Below are 25,015 nucleotides of genomic sequence, written 5' to 3'. Positions count from 1 at the left end.
AAAGAATCAAGATGATGAGTTTTCAGAGCTCACTGGCAGCACCTAAAGTTTTAGAACTCAACTCCCACAGAGTTCATATTCACAGGTGTGCTGGGCTTGAAGGAGACCAAGGGTAAGTTATGAAGAAGCCCAACAGGAACATATTTAAGTGTCACTTACATTCTTGGGGTGGTTCCTAGAAATTTCTTCACTGTACTTCATACTCAGCCTCTTTGAGAACATTCAGGAGACGGAAGTTGCAATGTGCCTGATTAGCTGATTTGATGTTATTTGGAAAGGAAACATCTGGTCATGGTTGATGGGATTTATGGACATTCTGTAAGTCCTGCTTAGGTATAGTAGATTCTGATCCCTGTACAGAGAAGGCGTTCATGGTTATGTCCAGTGGGCAGAGGGGTTGGAGAGGAAGGGAGAGGGCATGAGGTTATAAATGATGGTGGAATGTGATGATCATTATTATCCAAAGTACATGTATAAACACACAAATTGGTGTGAATATACTTTGTATACAACCAGAGATATAAAAAAAAATTATGCTCTGTATGTGTAATAAGAATTGTAATGGGAGTTCATAACCAACTTGAATCTAATGTATGAAATATGATATGTCAAGAGCTTTGTAATGTTTTGAACAACCAATAAAAAAAAAAAGAATTGTAATGCATACCACTGTTATACATAAATTTTAAAAACCCCCAAAACATGATTTTTGATGTTCGTGGAGTTCCCCTTGGAAATATATTGGCAACCCAGAAGAGTGTAGTTGCATCACACGCACAAAAATTGTTGTTTTACAATTTACTTTTTAAAGTCTCATCTGTCCACACTCAATAATGCTAATTAATGCATATCATAAGAAAAGCACAATTAGTTAGTGGCTTGACTTTTTTTTTTTTCTTGGTACCAGGATTGAACCCAGGAGTAGTTAACCACTGAGCCACATCCCCAGTCCTTTTTTTTATTATATTTTATTTAGAGACAGGGTCTCGCTAAGTTGCTTAGGGCCTCCCTAAGTTGCTGAGCCTGGCTTTGAACTTGCAATCCTCCTGCCTCAGCTTCCTGAGCTGCTGGGTTTACAGGTGTGCGCCCGGCTATTTGACTTGTTATTATATAGAGTCATGTCTTCCTTTGCATTGAGGTCGACTCTGTGCTCACTCTTGCATTATGTTAATTAAATCTAACATTTATCCGTGAATATTAAACTTTTTGCATTTTTGAGTACAGGAGCAGACTATCTAGTTTCAGAGTCAAATAAGACCTAAAACATCCTGACAAATTAATTTCCTTTACCGTGTTCCTTCTGAAACTTTAATTAATAAATATATAAATATTCTTTCCTTTTTTCCTGATACTAATTTCGTCTTTAGTTAAAAGCTGTCTCAAAGACTTATGGCCTGTGTAAAAGGGTTTGGTAGATGTATAAATTTTCTCTCCTTTCCTTTTTCATTATTGATGCTTTAGAAGCCAGTTGGGTTACATATTTACAGTTTTATAACTAGAATTTTATAATCTACATTTAATTAATGAGGGTGTGTTTGAGCTTCCCTAGTTGCACTCTCTGAATCATTAAATTTCCTTGAATGCTCTGAGAAATCAGTTCTCCAATTAGGTATTGATGCACCTTATTAATTATCTACTTTACTGTAGATATTATCCAGCGACCTGTGTATTTACATTAAGCCTTGTAAAGTTGGCTTATTATGGAGGATTATTATGGTCCTTCCATTTTCTGATCTACTTTGCCTTGCCTCTTTTGCTCTTGGTAACTGAGTTTAAACAGATTAAACAGTTGCCTAATGGGGAAGTGTGCTTCTTTTGAACTTTGGTTATAGTAAGTAACACTAAACAGGTGACTTGCATTTGAAGCCCTGGGCACCTGACAGTTTTGTATTAGTTGCTACATCTTATTTGCCTAAGATGTTCTTCCTCCAGAATGACTTGAATAACATTAGCCTTCAATGGAAACCAATGCTTGACCCAAGAGCTGCCAATGATATTTTCTACCTAGGATCTTAACAGAGTGAGTTTACTGAATGTACTTTGAGTGGGAATTTTGTGCTGCTTCTCCCAGAAGCATGATTCACAGCCGCTCGTCATTTCAAATATGTTTCCAAGAGACATCTGCTCGGATGATTTGATCAAGAGGGAATCCATCTACTGAAGCACTGTGGCACGGCTGAATTAGAAAGAGAACTAAAGTATGCTTTTCCCAAATTGCAGAGACATTGCAGTAACCCCACAGTAACCTCCTGCAATGCTAAGCTTTGAAAGGCCCCTGAATTTAGACAAAAAGCAATTTATTGTAAACAGCCAGGGCACCCATAAGAGAAATGTCAGCAAATACCCTCAACTACTCAAGAGTTGGGGTTGAGTTTGAAAGGATGCATGACAATGTACAGGAAATGCACAAAGCTTCTCAAAAGAGACTGCAATAATAAGAAGGGCTTTGTATTTCCAAGAAAAAGGACAATTGGTTGTGAATCACAACTTAATCAAAAAAGATAACAATGGGAAAACCTGGTTATAAATTCCATCAGGGCAGGACTGTTACTAATTCCTTCATGAGTTTATTTTCTCCACCAGAGTTTGCCTAACTCTAGAATGCAAATTTCAAGAAAGTTGAAAGGCTCCCACATAATATCCAGGCAGTATGCATTTTGAATATCCTTGTAAATACTCAGAACAATTTTAAACATCGATGTTGTATTTCACATTCTGCAGTTCTGACTTATAGTCACGTTGTAACTGGATTGTTCTTTCAGGTAATTGACTTCAATATGAGAAGGAGACCATAGGTGGAAATATTAGAAAGTTTCCTACATCAATTTCATTTCACTTAAGGTTTCATTTATTGGAGTGACTCCAAGATGGTTGGCTCTCTTTGCAACTTAAAGTAGTCCTGTTTGACTTTTTCATTATGTTTTTGTGATTTTTCCCACATGGGCTTTGAAAAAAAAATTTTTTTTTTGATGTGGTTTTTACTCTGAATGGAATAGTTACCAGTCACATTCAAGGCCTTTGCACTAAAGCAAGAGATAGAGAATACACCATGGCCAAAAAGAAATCACAGTGTTTGGAGAGAAAAGAGTCCATGTCTATCAAAACTAAAAAAAGAGCAAACCCTGTGATTTGTACCCCTGCTCTGAAAGATATGTACAGGGGTATTTTTGCCTTATTGATGTCACATAGCAAAAAATATCTTTCTCTAAGACTTCACAGTGCAGAAGTGATGTGCAAAGTTGCATAAGAATGTGTATCAGAATCTTTCTAGTGCTTACCTCTATAGGGCAAATGTCAGAACAGGGTTGAGTGTCCTAAAAATGTTTATATATTTTTTTAAATGGAGAATTTATTAAGATATTAGCTGAAATGAAAAGCTCATTTTGAAATAATGTCTTAAAATGATCTTCATACCAGGTGTTCCCAAATTTCCCAAAGAAAAAATTGAGCCTCTGGAGGTGGAGGAAGGAGATCCTATCGTTCTCCAGTGTACTCCTCCTAAAGGTCTCCCGCCCCTACACATTTATTGGATGAATATAGGTAAGTAATGCTCTGTCCCGGGGGGGCATCATGCATCATGGAAATCATATAAAAAATCCAAAAAAATAAAATATTCTTATAATAGTATCCATGTCGACTCAAGTAGGTTTGTAAAATGAGGTCCAATGAAACCTTGTCCCTCATCCTAAATACAAATGGAATAGCGTACCTGAAAACACTAGAAAAGTACTAAAGTTATCTCTTGATTTTTATCATATTTCAAAGAGGAGAGGTTCTCCAGATGACTGAGTGTGTCTGTAAAAGGATAGTTTCCATATTCCAAAACAACTGGTCTACCCTTGGTATATAGGCCGTGCTAGAGTGGAGGAGGACTTGATTATGTTGCTGGTTTCCTTTGTCTCTGTGAGCAATGTTCTGCTTGCTAAATGCAGTGACCCATAGCATATTTAGTATCCACCTTGGTGCTCAGTTTTCTAAAAGGCTTGCTGACTCTCGATCTGAAATCTCAGGCTCCTGTAGAGGCCACGTCTAGTGAGCCTTAGCCATCTTCCTGGATGTGCTTTTCACTGTGGCCCACAGAGAAAAATATTTATCCAGCACTCAGGAGGTAGCAAATGAAGCTACTCCTGGCTACCATCAAAATTTCCACATTCCAGTCACTCTAGAACATCCCAGGCTACCTCCAGGACAGGGAGGTTAATATTATAGACATCAGTTTTGGTGGGAGCTCTGTTTTAAAGAAATACCATCTGAAGCAAATGAAAGTAAGAAGTAGACCTTGATCTCAATCGATCGGGTTTTGGATAAGCCATTGTCGACCAGCACAGCACAGGTAGAGAGACCTAGATGGTAAGAAGAATTTGAATGCACAGATTTCTTGTCCATAAGAAAAATCAAACCAATTAAAAAAAAAGATAAGAAAAATCAAGTCAAATAAATAACAGACAAGAAATAAAAACGATGAGGTAGCACCGTCCCCCCCTTTGACGATAAGGTATTTCTTTTCAGAATTAGAACACATCGAACAGGATGAGAGAGTATACATGAGCCAAAAGGGAGATCTGTACTTTGCAAACGTGGAAGAAAAAGACAGTCGGAACGATTATTGTTGCTTTGCCGCGTTCCCGAGACTAAGGACAATCGTTCAAAAGATGCCAATGAAGCTCACAGTGAACAGTTGTAAGTCCAAATAATTTATCACAGCATCGCGTGCGCTGAATGCAAATACGGTGTACGATTTCATCCTGAGTGAAGACAGTTAAAGACAGGCTGGTCTTTTCCATCATTGTTGAGTGCAACTCTAGAGACTGTATCCAGATGAAAGAGACATCTGCAGCTGCAGGTCCACAGTAGCTCTGTCTCTGGCAGCCAGAAAAAAAATCAAATCTCAATTCACAGTCCAAATGTGTTTCATTTGACGTCTGCAGGATCCAGGCATTTTCAGTGGCTGAAATACACAGTGAAATCCCAGGGTTTTCTTTCTTTTCTTTTCTTTTTTTTCCCCTAAGCCTGTCTCAGGCATTGATTGACCGTGACCTTGGATAAACTAGCAGGCTGAAAATGGGAGAGAACATAACAAAGACTCAAAAAATACAAAGAGTCTGGTAATAACATTTCCATCACATCAAGCTTTTTCTTTGTCCTCGGACCAAATTGGCAAAAGTTATTCCAATTGCCCCCTTCTTTCCTACTTGATTCTGCAGATGCTAGTCTGGGTTCCCAAATGGGAAAAAAGTAATTAGTGGGAGGAAGAACCATAAGATTCAAAGGGAAGAGATAATCCCCAACAGTTCCCCGACTGCATAATTGGCCCTGGTATATTGAAAGTTGGCATCACCATCCCATTGTCTAATTTGGTACATGAGTTTTTCGTGATTATGTATGAATGCACAGGGTGCCAGGCTTCACTACAACATTTTTTTTTTTTTGAGGATCCTAATTTCTCTTTAATGCAGCTGTGACTTGTATCCTCCCCAACTGGATTAACGTTTGGTGATTCAAGAGGAAGCTAGCTCCTCTTAAAATCCTCTTTCCATGTAAACCTCTAGTCCAATGTTCTAGTGAATCCTGGTTCGACCTCATGTTGTAATTTTCCTGACCAAAAAAGTATTTGATTTTTCATTCTTTCTTGATATCAGCATCTTCCATTATGTATGTGTTTTCTTTTCTTCCATATTTTTTTTTTATATTTCAGTAAAGCATGCTAATGATTCAAGTTCATCCACAGAAATTAGTTCCAAGGGTAAGTCGAACTTGGCATGTATAGACTGTTCTCATTTTTTTTTTCACCTAAAGTAGCTCATTTTCATCTCAGAATTTGAGTTTTTTCCTTTACTACCTTCACAAGTTTATTAAAATGGTAATATTCTTATTAAGAGACTAGCATAGAGGGTATAGTTATCTCCCTTCTCTTTCTTACATGCAAAAGGAGTCGTCTTTATAAATCTGTAGCTTTTTAAATATAATGAAAAAATTACAAATAATAGAAGTAACATACAGATAGATAGCTATAGTATAATGTATATATTTGATGGAATAATTATTTGGGGTCTCTCAAAACATCTCATGGTCTATGAGGTTGATAGTCATTCAGTTTTTCCCTTCCTTTATGTATAGCTAAGTGTCAAGAGAAATAGGGAAACACTGTGTTACATGCATGTTTTGTTTTTCCTGTAAGATTTCATAAAATACTTAATAGGCCATTATGCATTGTGCTTCTCTGAGAAAGAATATAGTTGGAAATAATTTCCCCACTCATTTATCTACGGAATCTTTAATTTTATTTGTTTCCATAGATCATTTATCAGAAATTGTGTTCAATGTAGGATGTCTCAAGCTTAATTAGAGAGTGGACTAGTTTTCTAAGGTTAGAAGAATCATTTACAGAAATGCAATGTGTAGTCCTCTCCTATCATGTGGACTAGAGACTGAACTCGGATTTCTAATACATGGGTGATATCAGCAGAGGTGGCTGAGGGCCCCCCTTGGCATACCCTCCGTGTTAAGGTGGGCTGATTCATCGGCAGTAGTTTTCTTGGCGATCAATAACTTCAACGTATATTTTTCTGTATCTTCTAACACTGAATTGAAATCTTTTCAGCCAGGTGTGGTGGCACACACTTGTAGTCTTAGCAGTTCAGGAGGCTGAAGCAGAAGAATCACAAGTTTGAGGCCAGAGCCTCAGCAACTTAGCAAGGCCCTAGGCTCCTTCCATCAGAAATCTGAATGCAAAGTCCAGGAAGGGTGTATTTTAATAGAAACCTTATCAAATACTTAAGCACATTAATTAATTTTTTTTTAAAGATCACATAACCACCAAGCATGGTGCAGCCTGGTTAAAGTGCAGAATATAAAATCATAGCCTATCAATTAACTTAAGGGCTTGGTCGAGAAAGTATTGGAATAATGCTGATTTTCTGAATTAGATGAGGTGATGTAAATCATAACATTTATAAAACTTTTCATTGCACTTAGCACATCTCAGGGACAACCCACTCTTTCTGCAAAGAGGGAGGGCAGTCTGTTTCAACAAGGAAATAGAAATATGTGTCTGTACGTAGATGCGTGTGCACACGCATAGGTACACACACCTACCTAGATTGCCACAGAGTGTTAACTATCTGCCTTTGAAAATGTCTGACTTTTCTTTTCTCTTTTGTAGCAAATTCCATCAAGCAGAGGAAGCCTAGGCTGCTACTGCCTCCCCCGGAGAGTGGTGGCGAGTCTTCAGTGTCCGTCCTCAAAGGGGACACCCTGCTGTTGGAGTGTTTCGCCGAGGGCCTGTGAGTACCCTGGCTCCTGCTCGGGACTTGGTCCACTCCCTGAAGAATGAGACATCCGAGAGAAATGTGCTTGCATGCATGATTTTAAATGCTTCGCTTCTTTTCTTTAAAATAACCCTGGTTACCGAATGTCTCAAAGAAGTGGCTGGGACATCACCCTGCAGACTTGAGGCCATGACTGAAATTGGCTTGTCATCACACCTCTGTGTTTGATTGGTGATATTGTGAATGGAGAGGACAAAGGTGGCCTTCCCCTTACCTAAGCCGGTGGTCTAAGACGGCTGCGCACCTTGCAGCCTAAGGTTGCTAGCCATGAGCCTTGGTCCTCCTGGGCCAGGTTTGCCCTTTTGGCTCGCTTGGCTGGTCCCACTTTTGTTTGTTACAGTGCCAGCTCTGCCCCTTCTCATTTCCATTTATTGGTATTCTATCCCACTGCCCTTTGCACACAAGCAGGTTCAGACCACGGAATTCAAGAAAGTTTCATGTCAAAACCCAATGAGCTCAGAAAGCAATACACTTTTCCAATTCCTCCACCGAAGCCCTAAGGGACCTTGCTTGGTCATCTCTTGGAGTTGTTATATTTACTGAGTAACTGTTGCAGGGTTCTCTCCCAAAACCACAAGACAACAGGGCATTCAGCAGGAAGCAGTGTGTATTCGTGCAGACATAGGCTCAGTGGATTCTTATCCAGAACATTTAGTTAGCATTAAGTGTGGGGAGGCATAGCCTTACATACTCTTGTTAGGGTCCTTTACCTACGAGTTCTTTGTTTCCCACAGGAGGTAATACACATTTCTGGTTAGGCATTCTATTGCTGTATACAGAGTAGCAAGGATGTTACAACTGAGTTGTGGAAGGCTCACATTGATACTAATGGTGTCCTGTTATCTTTTTCTGTGCTCTGAGAAAAAGTCTACCACATAGCTTCTCATGTCTATGTAAACTGGTGCCCTCTTATTTAATATTTGGTCATACCAGGTCACCTGTATCTACCACTATCCTTCTGCATGGAACCATCCCTCCCTACTATCAGGAATTCCGTGAAAAAAAAAAATATTTTTCCTTCCCCGGCACCCTGGTTTATTCATTTACACCTTAATCAGTTTTGTAACTATGGGCTTTGGGGAGTCTGTTGAATTGAACAAGGATTTGAAATTTTAAAGTCGCTCGTTCATTATTCAGTCTATATTCCAAATGACTAATTTTAAATTAGATCATAAAGAAAAGGCATGGAAATTATTGCTTCAAGAAATCCTACGCTTGGTAGATTGTTCTTTCCACCCAGAACAAGTATCTAGGTTGGTTGTGTGAATCAAATCACCTGTATACTCTGACATGCTCTATATGCTGTGACATGACCCCTGTTTAGGATGTTTGGTCTCTGCATTGTGTTAGGAGGTCACAGCCCGAACTCTCAGTTTGATGGTAACCACCACCATTTGTTGTTGTTGTATTGGTATGTGTTTACAGTGGTCACAATTATATTTTTTTTTTCAAGCTTTTGTGGGTTGGTCGGGGCAAACCTCCCAATAATTCTTTTCACTGATCTCTCACAAATGCCATCATTTACCTTTTGAGTTGACTGAACAGACCGTCCTCGGAATACTAGAAATGCTCTCATGTGCTTTATAGAAATTAAAGTGTCATGAAGGGATATGTAAAGAGAGTGCTCCATGTTCAGGATGTGGGGATTCTGAAACCTTGTCCCAAGAGGTTTGGCTTAAAGTAGTTCTTATTCATGCAAGGTTTGGTTTGGGCATCCTGTCTATCTAGTTCTCTTTCTACATCAAAGTGACACATTGTTTAAAAAAAAAAAAAGTTTTGAAATTTACTCTATTTTTTTCTGGGGAGTTTTAAACCACCAACCTTTCATAGTAACAAAATTATAACCATAGCCAAGACATCCTGCCCTTATTTTGTGTCAAGCATTTGGTTTTGGACTTCACACACATTAACTCATTTTACCCTCTTCAGTACGTTTTTGAGACTGTAATTATTCCCATTAGCACATTAGGTAAATGAAACCCAAGGGCCCTCTGGGAGAAGTGAAGTCACTTCTCTAAACTCAGGGAAAGGTGACTGGGATTGCCTCCTGCCTGTCCCCAGCTGCAAATTACATCTAAGTCTAACTCAGTTCAGGATAATGTGAGAATCAAGTGAATGGCTGGAAACATCATTACCCAAGTGCTATTAGGAAATGTTCCTGAAGTTCGAGAAAAGAAAAAAAAAAATTGTATGACTCTATCTAGAAGTTCTCGCAGTGACAGGAATCCACCCTTCGAGAACATTGCATGTTCCTTCATGTGAGTCTCAAAATCAGCTTATTAGATTCTTTGGAGGGAAAGGTATTAGAAAACTGGTCATTTTCAAGGACTGGGGGTAAAACAGATCTTGTGGAGAGTGAGATGCTGGCACGATTAAAGCAGACTCAGGAAAAACTCCTGTTTGGAAGGCACCAAGGTCCAGAGAATCCTGGGGCTTGGCAGATTGCCCCTGTAACAGATGGAGAGAAAGACAAGTAGGCAGGAGACCTGGGCTACTCCTCCTGTTCGGTGTGTGGGCAGGAAGTTAAAGCCTAATGCTCTCTCATGTTCCTCTCTGACCATTATTACAATTTCCTGAGGACGGGGGCCAGGTGCCGCAAACATGGTCCAATATAAGGTAGTTGCTTCCAATCCATAATCCAGGTCAGCCCTTGGGCTTTGACAGAAGGTGTAGAGAACAGATGTGTGTCAAGGGCCTTCATCTAACCTGCGGTGCTTTTTTGCATAATAATTATTTTACCCATTGCCTATGCATACAAACAATTTGAGATAATTGATAGAAGCAATTTGAGGTAATGGCTTAATTATTAACTAGCAATAATTAAATTAGTAATTGAATGGATAATAATTAATAATTTGGTGGCAAGCAAATATTTTAAGAATGTAGAGTTAAGAAGGACAGGGAGTCCTATACAAAGCACACGGTAATAAAAAAGGACAGGATTAGATTCAGATGGACTGAACTGCTAATATGTCATTTTTTTTTATTCCTGTGACCTTAAGCAAATTAATCAGCTTTGTGGAATTTTAGATTCATTACTGATAAAATAATGCTAACCATATCCAAGTTTAGTGCAGACTCAGAAACTTTCAGGTTTTAGTGGTTAAAAGGATTACGGTAAGGAAGACCATACAATGTTAATAAAAATAACAAATCAACCTTCCTCCACTCACCCTTTGTATTCCAACTGGGGAGGGAAAAATAAAATAAAATTGTCCTCTACCACTTAAAATTAGCCATGTTTAAAAATCCCATCAATTTTCACAATAAGGGGGTTTTTCTTTTTCTTTTTAATATTTTTTTAGTTGCCTATGGACCTTTATTTTATTTATTTACATGTGGTGCTGAGAATAGAACCCAGTGCCTCACACATGCAAGGCAAGTGCTGTACCACTTAAAACCAGTGTGTCTCAACTCCCTTGCACATAAAGTCTGTGACAGGTTACCACTTGTCTTGTTTGTATGTTTTTTTCTTTTTATACTATGAATTGAACCCAGAGGGGGCGCTTAACCACTGAGTCATATCCCCAGCCCTTATTATGTTTTATTTTGAGACAGGGTCTTCCTTAGTTGCTTAGAGCCTTGCTAAGTTACTAAGGCTGCCTTTGCACTTGGAATCCTCCTGCCTCAGCCTCCTGAGCTGCTGGTATTATAAGTGTGCATGTGCTAGTGCTCCTGGCTTGTACGTATGTTTTAATGGAGTGAGGCAAGGGAGATTTGATGTTGCCTCCTTTCCCACATGTCCTCAGATGGAAAAGCTTACATCAGTAATTCCAGCAGCTTGGGAGGCTGAAGAAAGAGGATCACAGGTTCAAAGCCAGCTCAGCAACATTGAGGCCCTAAGTAACTCAGTAAGACCCTGTCTGTAAATAAAATACACAATACGGCTGGGGAGGTGGCTCAGTGGTTCAATCCCCGAGTTCAATTCCTGGTACGCCCCTCCCCCGCAAAAAAGAGTGGAAAAGCCACAGGATTAGCATTTTACATACTGTGAAGTCTTAAATTGCCCTGACATGAGTGGGCTATGCACTTGGCTCTGCATCTGAGCCACCTTCCCCAATGCTACTGTCTTGGGGACCGCAAGGACAGTCCCAGCTTCCCTTTCCTGGGTCCTACTTTATCAGGTTTTTCAAATTAACTGCAGGAAAGAGGGCTATAATCTCTGGCTCCCTCAACCTACCCGTAGGAATCTTTTCCCATTTGGAAAATATCTTGTAATTTATTTTATTTATTTATTACAGACCGACTCCACAGGTGGAATGGACGAAATTGGCTGGCGATTTACCAAAGGGAAGAGAAACAAAAGAAAATTATGGCAAGACCCTGAAGATCGAGAACATCTCCTACCAGGACAGAGGGAATTACCGCTGCACGGCCAGCAATGACCTGGGAACAGCCAGCCACAATTTTCATGTCATCGTCGAAGGTACATTTCCCCGGATGATTTTTAGTTTCTACTTGAAACAGAAAAAGAATTCCTGCCATGAGTGGGGCTTGGACTATGTCCTGTGAGTGTTAAAACAGGTGAAGATTCCCAGCTTTTTACTTGAGCCTGGGCACAGAATTATAATACACGTCAGTCACTCCAGTTTGTCATGAACCTGCCAAACCAGGGTGGGAGGGACACATGAGAGGGACAAAGGACAAGAAAAGGTCTCACATGAAGGACAGACAGGGATGATCTCCAGATTTGTTCATGTATTCATTAAACCTCTTCTCCTACATTGTCTATGTGACAAATGACTTCTATAGTGACCTCGGTATGATCAGGCCCAACCTTAAACAGTACGAGAAGGAAGGTCCAAGATGACAGATTAGGATACACACCATCCTCCACGGTGCCTGGAACAACATTTGGACTTGGCGTCTCGTGGCGTCTGTAATTTTCTGTGTCTTTATTTCACTTCTCCGCACATTAGTTTCTTCACCAAAGGAACGTGCCAGGCAAATTGGTGTAGCACTACCCTAAATTCTACATTTTTTTTTCACCCATATCTTGAGTTGAGATGGTTCTCAATATGTTGCATGGATGACGTTCCATGTGTTGTATGGATCTTGAGTTCTGATGGTTTTCAGCAAGTTGCTACTGGGGATGTAAGAATAGATAGTATAATATGTATGGTACACAGGTTCATTCTTATTCAAAAGCACAAAACACACAGTGTACAGGAGTCATCTCTGTAAATCCAAGCTTTATGGATCAGTGGAGGTTCTACCATCTTTTTAAAATTTATTCTAATTTGTTGTACATGACATCAGAATGCATTACAATTCGTATTATATAGAGAGAGCACAATTTTTCATATCTCTGGTTGTGCACAAAGTAAAGTCACACCAGTCATGTCTTCATACATGACCATCTCATTCCACCATCTTTCCTACTCCAATTTTCCCTCCCTCCCCTTTGTCTTATCTAGAGTTCCTCTAATCCTCCCTTGCTCCCACCCCTCCCCAACCCCATTATGAATCAGCATCCTCATATCAGATAAAACATTTGGCATTTATTTTTTGGGGATTGGCTAACTTAGCATTATATTCTCCAGCTCCATCCATTTACCTGCAAATGCCATGATTTTATTCTCTTTTAATGCTGAGTAATATTCCATTGTGTATAAATGCCACATTTTTTATCCACTCATCTACTGAAGGGCATCTAGGTTGGTTCCATAGTTTAGCTACTGTGAATTGTGCTGCTATAAACATTGATGTGGCTGTGTCCCTGTAGTGTGCTGTTTTTAAGTCCTTTGGGTATAGACCAAGCGAGGAATAGGATAGCTGGGTCAGTTTTATCATCTTTTGTTGTATTTGCAGAGATAAGTAGGCAGTGATGACCCCACTTAATAAAGAGGGAAGCCACACAATGTGGCGATTGGGGCTCTCCCCGCTGACAGAAGTGCAAATCATCTGATCTTGCTGTGAATTTGACCAATGCAGACTATTTTCTGTGGGTCTGACCACATTGAGGCCTTCCATCTGTGGTTAAGTTGACTGCATTGATCAGATTAATGGAATGATTACTGCATTTGTACTTATTTAGTGCCATGTAGGCTAAGCCATTGAAAGGGGATTGCTCTCCCAGGCTACCATCTAGATCTTCTCTCTAGGGCTGCCATTAATATTCCAATAAAGTTCACCTCTGAGAGCTTCAGTTTGCCCAAGGAACACCTAGGTAATGGTCTGTTGTTTTAATTAATGTGAAAAAAGAGAGACTCAGACACAAATCCCACTCACGAGCAAATGTTAAGATAATTGATTTTGTAATGACCTTGTTCCGAGCAATACTGTGTCTCTAAACCCTCTCCACCGTGGATATGGTGAATTGTGATAGAACGAAAACCACAGATGAGAATTCCATTTTCTTTGGTTTAGCAAGAGGAGAAAGTCTAATACTATAGCAGGAAGTCTAATACTATGCACTGTGTTCACCCCGTGGCATCAGAGATATACGCCTTTGACAATAAATCCTTCACAATGATATTCACAGAGGAAGTGTTTGAAAGATTTATTTTGTCTCTAAGTTTAATCATCCTCTGAAGTGTCTATATGATAGGGCTACGTACTGCTACAAGGATATTTTTCTACAACCCCTTCTCCTCCCCAGCACACACTAACCCCACCAATCAGACATGTGTAATTGTTAGCTGTAGCAACTCTGAGTTGCTGAGTGTTTCAGAAAATCCTTCCAGATGGCTGGAACATCACTACGGTAGCTGAATATTTTAACAATCTGGCCACGGATTTCTTGACTGTTAAGACCGAAGCTTTCAAAAAGAAACGCAAGGCTTGCAAAATAAATAAATAAATAAATAAGCCAAAGATGTAAGAATTAATTATGCAATTAAAAATGTCAACTGTCGGACTCCAAAGGAATATAGGTTTCCTGGGGGAAAAAAAATTGTTCTCGCTACTCCTAAAACAGCTAGTAGCACTGTCAAGATGTAAATAATGTGTTTATGAGGAAGAGTTGATCATTTTTCTCTTTATTGAGAAACTACTTAAGGTGCTCTGGAAAGTATATTTTTAGAATTTCTCTTTACGCGTGCATGCAAAGAGAGAATGGTTCTCATCGAACCCTTTTGGTCCCTAAAAGGGTGAAAGCAGTAAATATAATTTTCATTAATCTTGTGGAAGGAGGAGTTTACTTTTAGACATGATCATCATTCCCCCCACCACCCACCCCGTTCCTCCTCCTCCTCCTCCTCCTCCTTCTCTTGTTTAGAAACCCAAATTAAATATCGAGGGCTTGCCATTACAGGAAAGGGTAATTATACTGGGAACTCTAAAAATCTAGCCCATTCTGAAAACACCCTAGGGTTTGTAGAAGTCTAGCTTGTATTGTTTTCTCTCTACTTGTGATATTTCTTCTCTATTACAAAACACAATCCAAATCTATGCCCTTATCATTTCACCGACAACATCTCAAATCCAAAACTTTTACTCAGTTCAGATTCTATAATATATGAGAGTAAAATAGGATGTCTTCACTGTACTTTCTAGGTGTCCAGGATACTGGCATTTACACACTCTCTAAGAAGAGATACTGGACAGGAATGGGGAATTTATTTCTGAACCAAGAAATAAACTATGATCCCCAATAACTTCAATTGATTTCTTAAAAATAAACCCCCCACTAATAATTTTTGTGTTATCAGCCTCTGAATCAGTGAAGTCTTTTAAATTCTACAAATTTAATTCAAAAGATTTTATTAATAATTATGCATTTATAATGTAATCCAAGATAGGCTTGAGTCTTAAAAGGACACTGTGAAATCTAATGCATTTTAATCATAACCAATGTAATTGGTTACCAAAGTAATCCTTCTTTCTTTTTTTCTGTACTGGGGATTTTACCCAGGGGCACTTAACCACTAACCCATGTCCCCAGCCCCTTTTATTTTATCTTATTTTTATTATTTTTTTAATTTTGAAACATGGTCTTGCTAAATTGTTTAAGGCCTTGAGAAATTGCTGAGGCTGGCTTTGAACTTGTGATCCTCCTGCCTCAACCTTCCGAGTTGCTGGGATTTCAGGTATGTGCCACCATGTCTGGCTAAGTCATTGGTATTCTTAAGAAAATCTTAATTTCAAATAAAAAATCTATTTGTGGCTGGGTGCAGTGGCACATGCCTATAATACCAGTGGCTTGGGAGGCTGAGGCAGGAGGATCACAAGTTCAAAGCCAGCCTCAGCAACATAGGGAGACCCTGACTCCAAATAATTCACACACATAAACACCCATATGGCTGGGAATGTGGCTCAGTGTTTAAGCACTTCTGGGTTTTATTCCCAGTATATATATATATATATATATATATATATATATATATATATATTACTAAAGAGTTGCAGTTAAACCCAAATTTGATGAATCTAACAATTGACTTATTGGGTTATAAATATTTAGTGGGAACCTACGATAAAACTTTAGTAAGAAAGTACCAGCTGTCATATGATTGACAGGCGTCAACTTCCTGTCTTATTCTCCTCCTTGTGATAAACACCTCTTAGGGGCTGGGGATGTGGCTCAAGTGGTAGCGCGCTTGCCTGGCATACATGCGGCCCGGGTTCGATCCTCAGCACCACATACAAACAAAGATGTTGTGTCCACTGAAAACTGAAAAATAAATATTAAAAAAAACACCTCTTATTACCTTCTTTACATTCTTGGCACTAGATATTTGCACCCCTATTTTCAGTAGCATAAAACAAATGTATCATCTTTTTTTTGGTTACAATTATGATAAATTGGGTAAAGTTACAACATAAAGTTTCATCTGTTTGTCATATATTTCAGGTTAATAGATTAAAGAATGACATTTAGTAATCCCCCCCAAATTTTCAGTGTTGGCTATTTTTTGCTCTTTTTTTTGGGGGGGGGGTGGTACTGGTGGCTTTAACACTGAGCTACGTCCTTTTTACTGTGTATTTTGAGATAGAATCTCATTATTTGCTCAGGCTGGCCTTGAACTTGAGACCCTCCTACCTCATCTTCATGAGTCTCCATGCCATGGCATCCTTCTCTGGATTCAGTGTTTTTGTTTGTTTTTTTAGTTTAATCTCATCCTCTAAATAAACTTGGCCTTATCCTTCAGGGATACAGTTGCATGTTCTGAGCTTTGGAGAGCATATATTTGTTCTCTGTCCCTGCTTGCCTCTGGACTGCACCTCAACTGCCCCAATCTCCCATCCCTTAGCTAACTCCCCCTGCCCCACTGTGTTCTTGCAGTGAACTAATCAGCAACAAGCTGGTGTGTTCTGTAACTGCCTGCAGTGGCGAGCATGGACCACCAGGGTGCAGTGCCTGCCGACTCGCCCAAGGTGGCTTCTGTCTTTTCCACTGAAGTCTCTTTGGGGACGGATCCTTGCATTTTAACTTGAAAGCACTCCACATATGTCTGTTCTAAGCAGACCTCACGCCTAGCAGAGGAGATCCAAGGAAGAGTGACTTTCCTCCCAGGTCTCAGGAGATCACTAGTCTCTTACCTCTTCCTAGGGACTTCAGTTCTAAGTGTCTCAGCCCCTCTGCAAGGGAGGGCAGTGTCTCCCTACCTAAGTCTCCCTCAGTGTGCGTGACGAAGTCCTCCTCTGCTCAGGAGCTGCTTACTTCTGCAGGGGAAGGAGGCATGAGAAGACCACATCACAACATCCAAGCATTCACAAAGTTTATGAAGAAGGGTCAAGTTTATTCGGAACTTCTTTTTTATATTGTTTTTGGTGCCAGGGATGGAACTCAGTGCCATTTGACCACTGAGCCACCTCCCCAGCCCTATTTTTGTAATTTTATTTAGAGACAAGGTCTCACTGAGTAGCTTAGGGCCTGGCTTTTGCTGAGGCTGGCTTTGAGCTCACAATCCTCCTGCCTCAGCCTCCCAAACTCTGGGATTACGGGCATGTGCCACTGTGCGGGACTCCGTGGAACTTCCTGAGTCAGTGGATAGATTTTTGGGGAGCTTGGATTTATTTAGAAGCACGAAGCAAGAGTTGGTCAATTGACTTGACCTGGGACCTGGTTTTGGTCCAAGTTGGTAAGATAGTAGTGAACCAGAAGCCATTCCCATGGCTTCAGACTCTCAGCGCTGCTTATGCATAGGCTAAGTCTACAGATCCTTGGCAGGTCCAGGAGATGAGGATTCTTTTACCAGTGACTCTGGGAAATTTAGACAAATTCTCCAAAGCTCAGCTTCTGTGCATAAGTTGAAATGGCTGGATAAGGTGAAACCTTAAGACCCTCTTTTTTTTCCCCCTAAGAGTAATGGACCTTAATTTAGACTCCAGGAGATGATTAATGAAGTTTGTAGAATAAGAACAGAAATAGAAATCTGGATTTTGTTACACACGAAGATTTAGAGAAATGCCATCATTTGGATGACCTTTATTTTTACGTGGTCTGAAACCAGTAGACAGAGTACAATAAACATAAACATAAGGTTCTTGGAGAATTTTTTTTTAACTTCCAAATTTTTTATTTTATTGGGGTTGAATAAAAGAACCCCCCAAAAAAAGAAAAGAAAAAAAGAACAATGACATTGAAAAATGCAAAACAAACACACCCTTTACCTCAGAAAGTGATCCACAGTATATAATCCAGACAATTTATATATTAAATTATGTGACTAAATATTTCCAGATTTATTTGTGAATACAAGTGTTCAGCTTGGAATTTAACAATTAAATCCACACCATATAGAATAATTCCAAAGGCATTTCTTTTGCTCAGACTTGAATTTCGTACTTATTTGTGTATATATACACGTGCGTGTGTGCGCGCGCGCATGTGTGTGTCTATATCTTACTTGTTTCTCCTGGGGAATTTATAGATATTTTTGCATAATCCCCTTCTTCCTCCCTTACTTAATACATACTTAAAAGCTATTTTTCGGGGCTGGGGCTTGCCTAGCATGCTTGAGACACTGGGTTCGATCCTTAGCACCACATACTAAACAACTAAAATAAAGGTATTCTATTCATCTACAACTACAAAAAATATTTTTAAAGCTATTTTTCATTTTCTGCATACTTATATCTTTAAAAATTTTGCTTTTAAATAAAAGCAGAAATCCAAAATGTCTTGGGGGAATTATCCAAGCAACAGCTGCCGGAATTATTACCTGCAGGTTTTGCACAGTTTTCTCCAGAATAAATTAATCCAAACCATCCACACATTAAATATTGTATTTCCTGAAGACATAGTCACATTCTTAGGGTGACAAAACATGACAGTGATACTTGAGCTAAAGAAAAATGTTTTGTTCCAAAACACCACCTAGAATTCTACTGTGAAGCATTAGGGCGCAGGAAGATGCCAGTGATTTCCATATTTTATTTCTTCCAGGATTGCTTGTCGTCTTCACTCCCTGTCCCTTTTCAAAAAACAAAATCTCTAGGAAAATAATAGTTTCCATATCAATTGGATAAATAGGAATAGGTAGAGATACATAAATGCTATGAAATCATTAATTAATAATTTGAATGTTGGAAATTCAAATACTAGTACTTTGAAATATTCCCCAAATGTATTCCTAAAATATCAGCCTTTTTCAGAGGCTTTGCTGCAGCTTGCGGATAAGCTGGAGTCAGCACATAAGGAACGTCCCATGTTTATTCTTCCTTTATTTTCTGCTAGTGAGATAGATGCTTGTGTAGCTAAATGAAGTGGTTGCATTTAACTATTTTTAGCATGTTGATTTATTATACATGCTTAGCATCCAGATTAAGTACACACATACACACAAACACACGCACACAACAGATTGCACAAATAACAACGCCCAACTTGCTTCACAGAACAAAATGTACCAAAAAAAAAAAAAAAAAGAACTGTGATCGACTTGGTGGTGTCTGCCCTCTGCTGGTGCTTCCGAGTACTACAGGCCTAAGCATTTGGGGACCTTTTTGCTACAGATCTCTGGAAACCTCTTCTCTTTGTTTCCAGAACCTCCACACTGGACCAAGAAGCCCGAGAGTCGCGTGTACAGCACCGGTGACAGCGGCATCTTGCTCTGTGAGGCGGCGGGGGAGCCGCAGCCCACGATCAAGTGGAGAGTCAATGGCTCCCCAGTGGACAGTGAGTTGAAACAGCCCGTGGGGCCCCATTGCAGAAACCCTGGCTCTGTGTCAAAGGGACTTGGGAAGTGGCTGACGAGCAGGACAGATGGACCAGGAAATCAGAAATGGCCTGATTGGAAGCAGTCTGATTTCTGAGACCTGAGGCCTGGTGGCCTGTGTTGGCATGCCAGCTCCGTGACCAGTTATGGGCATATGAGGAAGCCTCTTAGAAACTGTTCTTTTTTTTTTTTTCCACCAGGAAAAAGGAGAGAAAAAAAAATAGCAGTGAGTCATGGGGCTACTGTGTGGATGAAATAAAGCAAGTCACAGGGCGCTCTGCACAGAAGCTGCCACCTAAGCAACAGCCCCAAGTGTGCCTTATTATTATCATTTCATAGGACCCTCAGGAAACCTTAGCCCTCCATCCTTAATATCTTCAAATGTGAGATTCCCCCCTCCCATCTCTTTAGAGAACAGAAAAAGAAGTGAAACGAGGTTTGGACTTGTCATTTCAAAAGGAAATAAGAACAGTTTTTAATGGATAAAGATTGCCAGATAAGAAATGCAGATTAAAACATAAAATCATAAAATTTTACATTTGAATGCTGCTCTCTTTGCAAAAGGCACTCACAGATTATCAGAAGAACCTTAGAGAGGTCGTACTACTTTTCATATTTAACAGATTCTTGTCTCCGGTAATATTTATGGAGTCCCTCTCCTGCACGGGATCTTATGGCTTATTTCTCGGGATCTACCACTGAAAAAAACCCAATGCTGCTCTCCTGGTTCGGATGTTCTGGTGGGGAGCAGTGGTCGGCAGCCGGAGGAGCACATGGGTATGCTGCACCAAGGTAGCAAATAGCTAGATATCAGTGGAGCACATAGGACCTCAGATCCCAGGGAGGGTTGCTGCATCAGGTCAGATCATAAGATTCCTGTGGTCCTAGGCCTTTGAGCAGTGCCCTGAAGGAGATAAGGAACTCAGCCCTATAAAACCTGTGAATGTGCTTTCAGGCTGGCGAGGTCCGTGAATATGAAGAGGAGTGTTTGGCCTGGGAAGGAAAGAAAGGAGCCCCCGTGACTGACCAATGGGCAGTGCTGGGCCGTGAGGTCAGCCAGCAGTGGAGGCCCAGTGCAGAATTTCAGGGAAAGCCCAAGTAGGGACCTGGGATTTCCTTGGCCGTGGATGTGTAGCTCATGCAGGATTCTGAGCAGAAGAATAGCATGCTATTATTTTCATTTTATTGAAGGAGATTTCCAGTCTCTGAATGGGGACTCTGATTATGTAACTCCAGAAGGGGACCGTGTGAAAGATGCTGGGGACTCGGGCCAGACAGGACATCATGGTTAGGTTCTGGATTTATTCTCAATGTGGAGCCAACTGGTTCATTAATGATGGATAGATCACGACTGAGAATAAACTTAGAGTAGCACAGCGAAGTCCTGGCAGGCTTGGAACCCAAGCCTCCCCTGCAGAACCCAGGCCCAGGCTTCTTTCCACGGCTTCTGGACCACAGTTCTCCCTGTTCCCCAGCAAACGGGTCCCAACTGTCCGTAGTTGGGGGGGTGTGAGGCCAGCAACCCGACAACAGGATCCAAATCCTCTCTCCACTCACACTTCTAGGAATTCCTGTTCTTTCTCCCTTTCATTTCAAAATTAAGCCCAAGTGAATTCTATTATTGAATACAGGCCTTATCTTTTCACATGCTGGGCATAGAACAGCTTTGAAAGATAGATTTTCATGACCCACCAGTTTGCAGACATAGTGACCAAGGCTTACAGAAGTCAGATCACTTACTTAAAAAACAGGTCCATCAATTTAGGGCCAGAGCTGGGGCCCAGGGACAAGTTAATGGGTGACCTTTCTCCCTCTGCACTGCATTCTTTCCCACAGAAGTGACCAGAGACAGAATTGACAAGAGACTTCCTGAATTAGGATAGGACTCATGTGTTTGCTTGTTTTGACTCTCCATCTCCTGTTGGCTGCGGCCAGCATGTGACATGTTGTGCAATGTCCTTTCCTGGAAGGCACACTGGAGAACGTTTAGTTTAATTGTGGTTCAACTTAAACAGGAGGCCATCACCTCGTTTCTTCCTTTTGCAATACTGTGTTGATTCCCAGCTGCCCAGGGGGCCGATGAGGATCAACCGTGCAAACTTAGAACTCTGAGTTGGGGTGTGGGGGTGAAGGGTCAGATCAGAAACGGTCTCTGGCAAAGTCCTTTGACAGTTCAGCCTTCAAGAACTTGGAAGAGCTGTTCGTCTTGCCCCTTCTCAAGTGACAGGTGATAAATTGCCCCTAAACATCATGTCTGCTGTTGCATGAGTATCACTGTCACCAGGGTCTGGGAGGAAATCCCTTCTTTGGCCTACTCCGGCTCCTGTGGGCAGCCGCAAGATGTTTTCCTCCAGCCTCAACACCAGCAGTCTTGCATCTGACCGGCCAGTTTTCTATAATCACAAGTGCCTCTGGCCAAAGCCCCAAAAGCGTTTCTGATTTTAAGAAGCCGTGCAGCTACAGGGGCCTATCTGGATGATTCAGGATAAATTCTGTGACTCAGAATCTTTCACTTTAATTACGTGGACAGTGTTGTTACTCCAGGTTAGGGAATGTAGCCACAGATCCTGGGAAAAGATCCCAGCCATCACTCAGGGGCTCTTTTTCCACCAACCTCCTAGTAATGTTTGGTGAATAAAATGGTCACCCAACGTAATCTTTTCAGTTTTTTTCTGTTCGCTGGGTAGAGCAGATCTTCAGGAGCAGGGGGTCCAACAGCTCAAACACACAGACCAGGCACTGGTCACACAGCTCATGGTCAAGTGGAAAATGTATTCACTTAGGACTCCCAGGGAGGATAGGATAAGGAAAGATTTCCATTTGAATATGTACTATTCAGTGTTTTCTATAACCTAAAATGTACTATGTCATTATTTAGCATCATGGAACCAATAAGAGAGAAAAAAAATGGGATAGATTGTGATCTTGTAGTGACTTTTACAGTAGATTTTTTCGCACGTGCGCGCGCGCACACACACACACACACACACCCCCGACATTCCTCTCCTATGTTTTCCTTTCCACTGTCCATGACTTAGCAAGGACTTGGGATTTGGAGGCAGAAATGTTACCAAATGCTGTGGGATGTATCGTTCACGTGCTCTGAATCTAACTTCTGAAATGGCCTCCTAGGCCAGGTGCCATGGCACACGCCTATAATCCCAGCGGCTCTGGAGTCTGAGGCAGGAGGATTGCAAGTTCAAAGTCAGCCTCAGCAACTTAGTGAGGCCCTAAGCAACTCAGTGAGATGCTGTCTCTAAATAACATACAAAATAGGGCTGGGGATGTGGCTCAGCGCTTGAGTGCCCCTGAGTTCAATCCCCGCTCCCCGTCCCCCCCCCCCCCCCGTCCGCCAAAAAAAAAGAAAAAAATAAAAAAAATTTAATGGCCTTGTACAAGTTGTTTCAGGGAATTCTAAGCAGAATCAATGAGACTGTGCATGGGGCCCATCCATCAGAGCTCTTAGTTCCTTAATAAATGCATCAAAAATATCAGGCATGTTCACTTCCGAGATCGGAAGTGGGATAGGTGTTACTGCCCAAATGTGGAAGACCTAGCCCTGGCCTCACGAAGGGGTTTCATCCTGGGAAAATGAAATATGTGAGCCATTGTAATTGAAGCAGTTAAACAATAACGAAACGAGGAATGAGTGGTGTGCGTCGGAAAATTCCAGAAGGAAGAGCAGTGGAACAGAAATAAAGGTGTCAAGGAAGAAAAAACAGCATCCATTGTCGGTAGATTGGAAAGAAGAGGATGGTTTGATGTGGTGATTTGTGCTGGGTGGAATCCGGACCTAGGTTCAGAAGAGTAAGCAAGGATCTGTCCGTGTCAGAACCTGAGCACCAAACAGAGAACCTAGAATCCTATTATGAATTGGGCTATGCAGGGGCAAGGAGCCACAGACCAGCAGATATTGATAATAAACGTTAAACTTGGATGAAGAAAATGCGAAAGGTCCTGAAAAGAATCATCCATGATGCACGCGGAGAAGGCTTTAAAGAATTGGCTTCCGTGAACTATGATTCACCCTAAAATGGCCTTAAAATATAAATACTGTGTGACACATTTAATAAACGGCGTATAAATGTTTTATGCCCTATTCTTTATCATGCTGACATTCTTTAATTCCTTTCAGACCATCCATTCGCTGGTGATGTTGTCTTCCCCAGGGAAATCAGTTTCACCAACCTGCAGCCCAATCACACTGCCGTGTACCAGTGTGAAGCCTCCAACGTCCATGGCACCATCCTGGCCAATGCCAACATCGATGTTGTAGGTAAGCGCACCTGAGAGCAGGCGGGGATCTTCTGTCTGCAGAAGAAAAATGGTCGAGGGTCTGGGTTACAAGTCCCGGCTGAATTCTGGACACAGAAAACATGGGGAAGAGATCAGAGCCTCATTCTCCTTCGCTGTGGGCATTTGATGCACTATACTTGCAAAACGTATTGAATGTGGCTACATTTGTCATTCAAGAACGTGTCCCGTAATAGTCAAATCTCTTCCACTCTTATTAATACAGCTGAGATGTAGGAAAATGTCATCCGCATGTACTTCTTTCAGGAAGGTCTGAAACGGTATTTGTGTCATTTGCAAATAGATGTTGTTCCATTGATCCAAACCAAAGATGAAGAAAATTACGCTACGGTGGTTGGCTACAGTGCTTTCTTACATTGCGAGTTCTTCGCTTCACCGGAGGCAATCGTGACCTGGTAAGCCAGCCCGCCATTTCCTCAGAGAATGACTGTGGGTAGTTTGTGCCTGTTTCTTCATCCATCATTTGATGGACTGCATGGCGTCCGTGTTGTTAACATGGAGCTAATGCCTCAGAGAAATAAGGAAAGCAACTTAATTATCTGCCGCTACAGGAAAACATTGCCTGGATTGCTAGCATCGTCTCACGTGGGGGAAATGCCAAAGGCCATTTTTGTTCATAAAGAAAAACCAAAGAATCGAAGTGATTCCTAAGACAATTTTAAAGATAGATTTGCTTTTCCATGATGGGGGACATCTAAAGCCATCTATTACCCCTTTGCTGTTATTTCAGAATTCTCTAAATAATGATCTAAATCTGCATCTCATTCCAAACATGCATGTTTATAACTTTACCAACCATCGTTGTGATTTTTTTATTTCCAGTACTTTAATTGGCAATCTGAGTTCAAACTCATTGTCCTATAGATCTACCATATTGGCTTCTTTAGTGAAAGAGCTTCATTGAACTTCGGTTAATAAATGTTTCCGTTGCCCTTCAGAGGTGGGGTAGGGTCCTACAATGGTGGGGCACATTTTGCCTGTACTTAAAATCGTGATCTTCTGTTCACCGTGGGGTTTTTGCAACTGTTCGTTTAATAAACACTTCGTTAAAATATTATTTATCTCGCTCATTGAAATGGTTGGCACCCTCTTAAATTTGTCTACCAGAGCAAACCCCTCACTCATCTCAGCCTCATCCAAATCCTCTGTGAGCTGCAGCCCCGGCTTGACTTCTGCAATTTTTAGTAGAGCAGTTGCTTATTGGGAAATGAACAGGGTAAATCAAGCTGAGGCAGGAAATATTTGGAAAATGGATGAAGGTGGGAGAAA

At 40.8% G+C, this 25,015-nt stretch overlaps 1 protein-coding gene across 7 annotated transcripts in view; it reads left to right on the top strand.

The window, feature by feature from the left end:
• Chl1 (cell adhesion molecule L1 like) overlaps window positions 1-25,015 on the top strand; it is a 192,125-nt gene that overhangs the window by 127,661 nt on the left and 39,449 nt on the right. For 6 of the 7 annotated variants that reach the window (XM_058573011.1, XM_046425670.2, XM_046425672.2 and 3 more), the window contains 8 exons: window positions 3,418-3,540; window positions 4,510-4,680; window positions 5,696-5,743; window positions 7,163-7,283; window positions 11,570-11,754; window positions 19,261-19,392; window positions 23,568-23,708; window positions 24,030-24,141. In XM_058573011.1, the coding sequence (XP_058428994.1) occupies window positions 3,418-3,540; window positions 4,510-4,680; window positions 5,696-5,743; window positions 7,163-7,283; window positions 11,570-11,754; window positions 19,261-19,392; window positions 23,568-23,708; window positions 24,030-24,141 (1,033 nt within the window). The remainder of the gene's footprint in view (window positions 1-3,417; window positions 3,541-4,509; window positions 4,681-5,695; window positions 5,744-7,162; window positions 7,284-11,569; window positions 11,755-19,260; window positions 19,393-23,567; window positions 23,709-24,029; window positions 24,142-25,015) is intronic. The other variant, XM_058573013.1, reaches the window with a different exon arrangement.

This window comes from Marmota monax, unplaced genomic scaffold (genome assembly GCF_021218885.2).
Source record: "Marmota monax isolate L192 unplaced genomic scaffold, Marmota_monax_Labrador192_F-V1.1 WCK01_AAM20220418_F8-fsc00028, whole genome shotgun sequence".
Classification (NCBI taxonomy): domain Eukaryota; kingdom Metazoa; phylum Chordata; class Mammalia; order Rodentia; family Sciuridae; genus Marmota; species Marmota monax.
This window is presented reverse-complemented; position numbering and strand designations above follow the sequence as displayed.